The following is a 9,863-nucleotide window of genomic DNA, read 5'->3' as shown; positions in this document are numbered from 1 at the left end:
GGATAGTTTAATATATTACTTTTTACCTTAAAATATTATTATCCTTTTATATTTTTATCTAATATATAAATATATTTTATTAAATAAGTTATATTTATATTTATTATATATAAGTTAATATTACTTTAAGTTAATGGTATTAAAAACTAAAGCTTTTTAAGATTGTATAATTAACTTATATAAGATATATTTTTATTATATTAAAAAAGAAATATCTTATATTATTTTACATATAGCTTTGGTATTATATCTCTGTTTATAAGATTGGGTTTTAAAGAAGAAGTATAAAGTTAAATTATCTTTTTATTAAAACTGCCTTTATTTCCCTCTAGGACTCATAGGTATGGAATACCTTGGCAATAATCTTCCACTCTCCGTCAAACTTCATCATGGTGTGAAAATCAGTGTAGTTCTGCTCAGCGGCATCACGCTCCATATCGACCTTGACGACAGCGGTGGTCGGGGTAATGCCGATAACGTCAATGCGGGTCTTGATGTTGGGTGCATCTCCATGCTCGTTGATGAAGTCGTATAGGTTGCTGACAGGGCCGCCAAGCAACTGGCCTGTCATGGTGAAGCCGTACATAGTGGCATCTTGGTGAAATGCTTTCTTGAGGAGCGACGTATCGCCCTTGTGGCAGCCTTCGCAGTAGTATTGCTGAACGACGTCGACGACGGCGTCGTACTCGGCAGTAGGGATAGTTTTGATGTTCTTGGACATGATGGCCGATCTGAGGTGGTAGATATTTTATAAATGTTGGTATTGTTGTTAATGCTGTTTCGTTGTTTGTTGCTGTTGCTGTTTCCTGCAATAGCATATTGTTGACACAGGCTGTTGGAACGGCATTTATAGCCTTAGTCTGCTTGATTGCCTTGTTAATTATTACCTCCAATGCTTACAAAGCGAGTATTTCTTACTTCATAACCCTTATCAACATTAGTTTATTAATGGACTTAGCATCACTTTTCCTGATAAACAATCATGTGTTAAAAACATAATTCCCCCAACCCTGGCCGCCACTGACTTATTCATAATACGCCATGATTTAATAGCAATCGCCTGTATCAGAGCCTGCGAAAACTTTATCTACGCCATTGATGGAGAAGGTTTGAATACTGATAAGACCTCCAAGTGGGCTTGGTGAATCGAACGAATCACGAAGAGTAATGATTTATTGCTCCAACAACATGGGAGTGGTAAAAGGAGGAGGCTCAAGAATGACAGAAATAAGCGCCTTGCAGGGGATGATACGTTCTCTATGGCCGAGATCAATCTGTGTCTACACATCTATAGCTATCTTAGAGCAAAAAGAGGAAAAGATGGAAGAGATAACGTATCGTGGTGATCTTTCACATTGGGTGAAATGTTATTCAGAGGTTAAATATGAGTTGCTGTAGGGAGAAGCACCTGATGCTTTAATCTATAATTGACTGCACTTTTTATTAACTAACCCGGTTAAATTCGGACTACAAGTCGACCAGTAAATGACCGGTCGTGAGCTCTCTGTGGTATATCCTCACCCTCATCTATCCCAATGATAGTGACGTGGCTGATAATTCCATGATGAGCTACGGCATCCACCATATCCTTGACATCATCGACACTGCAGTGCAAAGACCCCTTGACAACAATTTCGCGGAAGACTAGATTAAAAGCGTCAAACTTGAACCCAGTGTCGGGGAGTCCAAGCACGACACAAACACCCTGAGGGTGAAGGCGGTGCAGGATCCAATCGGTCGCGCCAACATCGTCAGTGCATGTTACAGCGGCCGAGAGCCCAATGCCGTCTGCAAACTCGGTGATTCTGTCTGCGGAAGAGTCTTCGGATATGTTGACAACGAGGTCAGGCCTCAAATGCTCTGGAACGTTGTTGGCCAGTCTCAACCCCGCGTCGTGCTTGTCGATAGCTACGACGCGGAGACCGCGTGCCTTGGCCATCTGGATACCCAATACACCGAGTCCGCCAACACCCACAATGCCCAGGGTCTGGCCCTCGGTTGCTCCGGTCTGCTGTATCGCATTCCATATAGTCGCTCCTGCGCACATGAGCGGCGCTGCCTGCTCAAACGAGAGACTATCGGGGAGGTGCACTAGAGCCTCCTGCGACGCCAGCATGTACTCGGCAAAGCCGCCGTCGGCACGCTGGATACCGCTCATGGTCTTGTTTTCGCAGAAACGTGCATCGAGAGATTTGTATGCCTGCTTGCGCCATTTGCAGCCCGCACATGCGCCACATGGCTTGCGAAAGTTCAGAACGCCCACGCGATCACCGACACGCCAGGTACTTGCGTCAACGCCGGGACCAAGAGCTGCAACAGTGCCGGCCGGCTCGTGTGACCCGGTGAAGGGCAGCTGAGTGCCATACGTCCCTTGGTAGACTTGGTAGTCAGTGTGGCAGAATGAAGCTGCGGCAACTCGCACGAGCAGCTCACCCCGCTCAGGCGAGGGCACAGGGATGTCATCTCGGAGCTGGTAATTCTTGTTGAACTATAGATTTAAACAAGAGTTAGTTCTCTAGGACCCCTGTAATAGATCCCTCACATACCTCGACCAGCCTCAGCGCCTTCATCAAGGCTGGTACAGGCTGCTGACTTGTCATTGTTATCTTTATTGACTGTGTCTGTATCGGCAACCAAATTGAAAGAGATTATAGCTGTGATAAAAAGAGGGAGATTGCTCTTAGGATGGAGACATGTGAGAATGCGGTTACCTATTTATCGCTCTTTACTCCCATTTTCTGCCTTTCTTCTTGATTCTTTTTTACTCCACTCGATTTGCATAAAAAAGCTAACAGCCAACGCCACTACTAGCTGTTTTTCTTTCTTACTTCACACTACATTGCTTGTATAAATTGCATATCATTTTCTAATAATAAAGCCAGCGTCCTTCTTGCTCTTAAAGGACTTCAAATAGCTCTCAATTAGTTGGTGGTGGACTTGCTCTACTCATATAGGGTATGACGTATTAGAGAATGTGCAATGGTATCGACGCCACCGCGTCCCTTCAAGACGCAACTATTAGCCAGACAATGCAAGCCAACTGCTCTGTAGTGCTCTGCAGGGTAGGAAAATCATTTAAGATGTTCTTAATCGCGATCTGCAATTGCTTTGTCCCTCCCCTCACGTCCTAGAGGAGGACATGGCTATCAAATCCAAATGGCCAGAACTAGATATATGCTATTCCTGGAGATACCACCGCGATAGAACTACCATAAATATTTAAATTCCATTTAGAGCATGGAAAGAATGGAAATCTTGGAGAACCAGGGCAAACGACGAGAAAAGAAGCGATCTGAGGGCCAAGCAGGCTGGTGTCCACCTCATTTGCTTATCAAGCATGGTGGTAGATAAGCTTTGTTAGTCTAGACGACTCCGCTTTCTGGAATGGAGCGTCCTTAGTTATTCAAGCCCCAATAAATAATCTCCAAGCCCAGGGCCTGGCACCTTCAACTTACTCCATCTCCTTTCCCCACAGACTCTGGCACCATTTGGAGTCAATTTCAGTTCAAAGCACTTGTGCCCGCCTAAACCCAGCCAAAGCTCAATGCGAAGGGGTCGTCCCCGCCTGCTCGTGGCCCCATGCAAATTCTGCCACAAGAAGTTCAAGCGCTCGGAGCATTTGAAGCGCCATGAGAGAATCCGTAAGTGGCAAAGCCCTGGCCGAATTGCCAAACGACGTGACTCACCGGATCGGTCTTGCATCTAGATACCCAAGAGAAACCGTACCTTTGCCGTTGTGGGCAGAGCTTTTCAAGACGGTGAGTCCCAGCCCTTGCTTTACTTGTCACGACCGACTTCTAACAGCTCCTGATATTCACAGAGACCTCCTGACCCGTCACCATCGACAGTCGCACCAGCAGGATCAAGACCATGATGGGCTGGTCCAATGCGAAGAGCGAGACTCGCCTGTCGAGATGACACTGCCAACCCGCGAGTCTCCATCCGTAGACGCGTCCCAGCCGCCTACTCCTCTCCCGGTGCTGCAAGAGGATGACGCTGATGGAGAGAATCGTTTACTCGAGCAGAGTGATGAGATGGAGGATGGGACAGAAGCAGATCCTGAGAGGCGTACTGCAACCCCAGTCGAAACGACAACTGCGCTAGAACTCGAGCCACCCAACGTGCTAGCCACGCCCAACTTCCTCCTTGGAGCAGCAGAAGGCCTGCAAGCATTCGAGTTCCTATGGAACGACTTTCCCGCCGACGATCAGCTTCTCCCAACTGCCTTCCTCAATACCGATCTCTCTCTCGTCGACATGTCGCAACAGTACCCTCACTTGCCCTCTCCGCCACCGCCACCGCATCCTCCCGCCTTTGCCCAACCAATCCCCGGGGCAGATGTCTCGACCAACCTGAATCTCAACATACCAGTCAGCATAAATGTCTCACGGGATACATCACAGACCCAAAATGTGATGTCGAGGCTGCCGTCTCTCGAACCATCGTCCTCCTCAACACTAAACGCGTTGGAGACAGCTGCGAACTACCAGGCATTTTTGGCTCCAGGACAAGCATCATCTGCCTGCCCCTGGCGAATATTGCCAGAGGAATACCAGAGTCTTGCGCAGAGAGTAGCATCATTGACAAGCACCGTCCCTCACCCTTTTACCTTTCCGTCAAGGCACACTCTGTCTCGATATCTAGAGGGCTACTTCCGTGGCTTTCACGCTCACATGCCAATGCTTCACGCTGCAACTTTGACGTTTCGAGGGTTGGGCCCCGAACTCACACTAGCCCTCGCTGCCGTCGGAGCACTGTATCGCTTTGAGCATGCAAAGGGCATTGAGCTGTATCGTGTTTCCAAGGTGCTCATCAATCGACGGCTGGACCAGTTCTATGAAGGAAATGTCTCGCGTCTGACTGGAACTTCTCCCGGATTCGCAGGGTTCACACCCGTCCACACAAGCTCGCAGCATGATCAGGCATCCCCTATCCTGTTGCAGGGGCAATCTGGTCTCCGCCTACTGCAGGGACTGCTTGTACTCATGGCCATGACGTCCTGGGGTGAGAAAGCGTTGGTTCGAGATGGCTTGTCCATGGCCAGTCAGGTTGCAACCCTGGTTCGAGAGTTTGGCATCAGTGAACCTGAGGATACTGCCATGCGTGACATGACCTGGGAGGATTGGACTCTTGCTGAAGAGAAACGCCGCACTCTCTTTGTCGCCTACGTGCTCTTCAGCCTCCAGTGTGCCGCTTTCAACGTTCCGCCAATGCTTTTGAATCAAGAGGTCAGCCTCAATCTTCCTGCCTGCGATTCTGAATGGAAAGCACAGACTGCACTCGAGTGGTCCAATCTCCGAAACAGCAACGCGTACCAGCCGAGGTCGTTCCAGCAGACTGTCGAGAAGCTACTCTCCGGGACACCTGTACACTATGAGGGCTGTATCTCAGCGTTTGGGAACTATATACTCATCCATGGCATATTTATACAGATATTCCACGCTCGTAATGCCCTGGGTCCAGCTCCTGACCCGTCGAGTTCGCTTAGTGAAGGCTTCATAAAGAAGATGGAGGCGGCTCTCCGCGCGTGGCAAGAATCTTGGGAGTCAACGCACGAGTCAACCCTGGACCCGTCGTCTCCAAAGGGACCCATGGGATTCAACTCAACTGCCCTACTACGCCTCGCCTATATTCGACTGAATGCAAACACCGGGCCCTATCGGCAACTCTTCACACGAGATCCCACCGTGATTGCACGCGCGTTTACTGATGGGAAGATTAGAGTCTGTGATAGATCTCCACATCTTGACAGGGCCATTCTGCAGTCCATCCACGCCTTGAGCATCCCAGTCCGCGTCGGCATTGCCTTTGTCGCTCGCACTCTCACACTCAATTGGAGTTTTCAACATGCTCTCTCCAACCTCGAGTGTGCTTTCTTGATGACGTACTGGCTAAGATCGCTTGCCATCTGTGTCGAGACGTCAGGATGGAGCGTCCTACGACCAGATGAGCAGAAACTGCTTGACATGGTCGTGGCGCTCGTTAGGGAAACGGAATTTGCAGACCTGCTGGATACTGTGAGCGACCATGCGAGTCAATTGCGCATACTGGCACCGTGCGTTGCTCGGCTTTGGGCGGAGACGTTCAAGGGTTTCCAGGTCTTCGAAATTGTATACATCGTTGGACAGAGCCTTTCCGTAGTAGCAGACACTCTACAGCGGGAATTTGGGTAGTGCACATATTTAATTTGAGAATATGACGACCAGAATATAGCAGAACCAAGGCTTTTAAATCCACGAGGAGCGTAGGCAGGCTCGTGTCTTGTGGAGTGATTATTGAACCTGTCCCCATTAAAGTGACATGTCGTCATTGCTGCATTTCTTCGCAAGTGGCCGTCTGCATGATGATAACCTGAGAATAGAGTATAGAATGCTGCAATCATATAATTCACCCTAGATGAATCTTTTTTACCAAGGCGATTAAATTTTTGACCCAAGATAAAGTTTCGGAATTCCTGCTCCAGGTATCTCGGGGTAACAATCCCTGGTACAGTAACATAAGTCATCACAATTACTCAAGGTCTCCTTGGAGTAAAATACCATTCATTGATCAAAGTAATCACTCAGCACTGGATTCGAACGCGAATTTCTAGATCACTTCACCGAGTATCTCGAAGCAGATAACAGCAAAGGCATATTTTTCTCCATTGCTTCAGGACTTTCTGTCATAGTACCCAGTTTACGATGTCTTTTGTTTCTGTCCATGCCCTGTCAGCTGGATACCTGACACTTCCGGAGCGGTTCTTCGTTACACCTCTGGAGGACACTTCAGCCCGGAAGACAGTCCCATCTCTATCCTTCCTGATCCAACACAAAGACAAAGACTCGGGTAGGACCACGAGGATCGTCTTTGATCTTGGAATTCGACGTAAACTCGAAGACTATACCCCACCAATATACAAGCACGCCCAGACCCGAGAGCCTCTCTCTGGCAACCCGGATACTGTTACGTCGCTGGCGAACGGCGGTCTATGCCCCGATGACATTGACGTAGTTATGTTCAGTCACCTCCACTGGGATCACGTGGGAACACCGTCCGACTACCCGAACTCTACATACGTTGTAGGACCAGGAGCAGCGAAACTTGTCAACGAAAAGCGGGAGTCTACCGCTGGGAGTCACAACCACTTCGAAGAAGGGATGCTAGATATGAAAAGGACGATAGAACTACCCCCAATAAGTCCCCTTACGCCTCCCCCGCTTGAAGAGCAGACAATCTTGTCATCCCAAGCACAACACCTGGCTGGATACTTCTACCAGCCCTGGCACCGCAAAGGACATTTCGAAGCTGTTCTGGATATATTTGGCGATGGAAGTTTGCACGTTGTATCGGCGCCAGGACACATCGACGGGCATATAAACCTCCTTTGTCGTCTGGAAAACAATAAGCATGTTTACCTAGCTGGAGACTCGTGCCATGATGCAAGATTGTTGACAGGAGAGAAGAATATTGCCACGTGGACTGATGAGGCATACCCAGGTATCACCTGTTGCATTCACCAGGACAAGGCTCGAGCAGAGAAGACGCTGAGTATAATCCGAAATGTGATCAGAGATCCCGGAGAATTGAACGAAGTCGAGGTTGTGTTTGCGCACGACGGAGTTTGGGAGAAGCGAGCTCGGGCAGAGGGACGGTTTTTCCCGGGTGCTTTGTGATACTGCAATTCATAAGACATTAATGGAACAGTAGATAGCGTATACTAGATTACAATACACAATGGTATTCTACGCTTTGTAACGAGCTATACAATCAGCTTAATGTCAACCACATAAAAATAGGACCAGAGTTAGAGCTATGATGTTAAAAGGCGGCATGGTATTTCACTGTCAAGATATGCTTAATACTTCTGACCTTGTCATCTATAAGCAGACAGTATCCGTAAAAATCTTTACACAGATGCAAATAAGATAGGAGATCATCCAAGAACAAGTTTAGAAAAGAGGTGTAATATTATTTTAACTGTGGTGTTTGTTGACACACTATTAACATGGTTAGAAGGAAAAGAAATACATCTGTCTGCAGCATGCTACCATGGAGATTTCGATTGAATGTTATACCTACAACCAAGTCACGATGTAAACCTAGCCCCTTGAATGCCTGTACAAAGCGAAGAGATATTTATTGCCTAATTAGCTCTTTCAAGAGTCATATCGATAACTAACTTTCCACCGTCTGCATGATGCTCAGGTCCTCTTAGCTCATTTAATCGGTCAAAGGCAAACGTCTTGGTATGTACCCGTATTCCGTTCTGGTCAACAAAGTACAGCATCTCTCGGAGTTGGTGGTTTCTTCCGACTAGACTTCCAACTACGGCAATGTCCCGGAAGACGAGGTCGTGTGCGCTGACCTGGAGCTTCTCGCTTGGGAAGCTCACGACGACCATGGTCCCGTGGTTCTTCAGAAGCTTCATGCCTGTGTCAAATGCCTTTTGCGACTCGGGGAGAAGGATGACTGCGTCGAGCCCAACTTCAGTAGGTGGCGCGTCGCTGGCAGGCCGAAGCATCTCTTTCAGGACCTCCGAGTCTTCTTTGCGGGCATCTGAGATGAAGACACTCTTTCCGACCTCTCCAAGGCTTTTCTTTACTTTCTGGATGAGGTCAAGTGCCTGATCTGTGGCATCGATGGCCAGAACCTCCTTGCCGAGGTGAGCTGCAAACTGTACACCAATATGACCCAGTCCACCCCCAGCGCCAATGATCCCAACTCGCTGAGCGTTCTGCACTCTCTCATGCTGAAGCGCGCTCCAGATGGTGAGGCCAGCACACATTAATGGTGCTGCTTGGGTTGGTGGCAAACTCCCGGGCAGGACTGCGACTTGTCGGCTGTCTACAAGGCAATATTCTTGGAAACCACCATCTCTGGTCAATCCCAAGTTTCCAGCACTGGGGCAGTAGGGAGAGTATCCCATATCATCCTGGCCCGGGTGCGTACACTCAAAGCAGGTACCGCATGGATGGTACGCCCTGCCTGGAACTCCAACCTTGATGCCTATTGCAATTCCGCGATGAGTTGAGACACTTGGCCCGAGCGCTATCACTTCTCCCGCGAACTCATGGCATCCGATACGAGGGAGGTTCTGCGACAGGAGGCCAGCGGCGAAGACGGCATCTGTGTGACAGTATGAAGCAGCGAGGACCTTGATGAGAATATCATGTCCTTCGGGGTCCTTCGGGAATGGGATCTGCTTGAACGCGTATGGCTTGCCAAACTGCTCAACTACGGCGGCGGTCTGTGTTTGAGGCGTGCGCATCTTAGCGTCTGGTGAAGTAATGGCTTGGCTAAAATTGATAGGTGGTTGCGGGGAAAGGTTTGGTTGGGTGCTCTTTTGTCTAAGGCTGATTCGAGCTCGGTTTTGCAGGACGCTTGAGGCTGCCTCAGAGTTGGGGTAATAAAAATGCAAAAGTGTGGAGCAAGGTTGGAGTCAATAGTTAGCGTAAGGCACTGCTCAACGCAGGCCATGAAGCAAGAGTGATTAAATTGCTATCTAATAATATTACGCCGATACAAACAATTGACCTTTTTACTTGGATCTACTCGAGATGAGTCCAACGACCGAGCTCAGTGCTCTAGACTACGCTGAACACAACGGGTTGGGCTCGGACCAAGATTTGGAAGATATCGTTGAGACACGGAGCAGCCTGTGAGACTAAGAACTATAACGTAAATCTTTTAAAGCTATCTGGATTTCAAATACTAGACTAATATGAGAGTTATAGCAGGTAAAGAGAATAGTAGCAATTAACTCTTACAGACCTAGGCTGTTATAGAAAAGGATTTGGGATTTATTAACAACGAGAACATAGAGAAGGGAAGTAATGTACTTACACGGCCAATCAAACAATACGCGACTACAAGAATTAACC

General features: G+C 48.2%; 5 protein-coding genes across 5 annotated transcripts; 2 read left to right on the top strand and 3 right to left on the bottom strand.

Moving 5' to 3' along the window:
* Window positions 1-328: 328 nt before the first annotated feature.
* On the bottom strand, window positions 329-721 carry FOIG_15874 (uncharacterized protein; the record flags this gene model as incomplete). The annotated part of the gene is made up of 1 exon (XM_031217267.1): window positions 329-721. The coding sequence occupies one exon, from the start codon at window positions 719-721 to the stop codon at window positions 329-331; it is 393 nt and encodes a 130-aa protein (XP_031053064.1).
* A 735-nt stretch (window positions 722-1,456) lies between these two features.
* Window positions 1,457-2,600, bottom strand: FOIG_15873 (uncharacterized protein; the record flags this gene model as incomplete). Its single annotated transcript, XM_031217266.1, has 2 exons — window positions 1,457-2,488; window positions 2,547-2,600. 2 exons carry the CDS (start codon window positions 2,598-2,600, stop codon window positions 1,457-1,459), a joined length of 1,086 nt encoding a protein of 361 aa, XP_031053063.1.
* A 1,029-nt stretch (window positions 2,601-3,629) lies between these two features.
* On the top strand, window positions 3,630-6,173 carry FOIG_15872 (uncharacterized protein; the record flags this gene model as incomplete). The annotated part of the gene is made up of 1 exon (XM_031217265.1): window positions 3,630-6,173. One exon carries the CDS (start codon window positions 3,630-3,632, stop codon window positions 6,171-6,173), a length of 2,544 nt encoding a protein of 847 aa, XP_031053062.1.
* A 510-nt stretch (window positions 6,174-6,683) lies between these two features.
* Window positions 6,684-7,655, top strand: FOIG_15871 (uncharacterized protein; the record flags this gene model as incomplete). Its single annotated transcript, XM_031217264.1, has 1 exon — window positions 6,684-7,655. One exon carries the CDS (start codon window positions 6,684-6,686, stop codon window positions 7,653-7,655), a length of 972 nt encoding a protein of 323 aa, XP_031053061.1.
* A 470-nt stretch (window positions 7,656-8,125) lies between these two features.
* On the bottom strand, window positions 8,126-9,250 carry FOIG_15870 (uncharacterized protein; the record flags this gene model as incomplete). The annotated part of the gene is made up of 1 exon (XM_031217263.1): window positions 8,126-9,250. One exon carries the CDS (start codon window positions 9,248-9,250, stop codon window positions 8,126-8,128), a length of 1,125 nt encoding a protein of 374 aa, XP_031053060.1.
* Window positions 9,251-9,863: the final 613 nt, after the last annotated feature.

Source organism: Fusarium odoratissimum (genome assembly GCF_000260195.1).
Source record: "Fusarium odoratissimum NRRL 54006 unplaced genomic scaffold supercont1.60, whole genome shotgun sequence".
NCBI classification, from domain to species: Eukaryota; Fungi; Ascomycota; class Sordariomycetes; order Hypocreales; family Nectriaceae; genus Fusarium; species Fusarium odoratissimum.
Note: the sequence above shows the minus strand (reverse complement) of the source record. Positions and strands in the feature narration are given on the sequence as shown.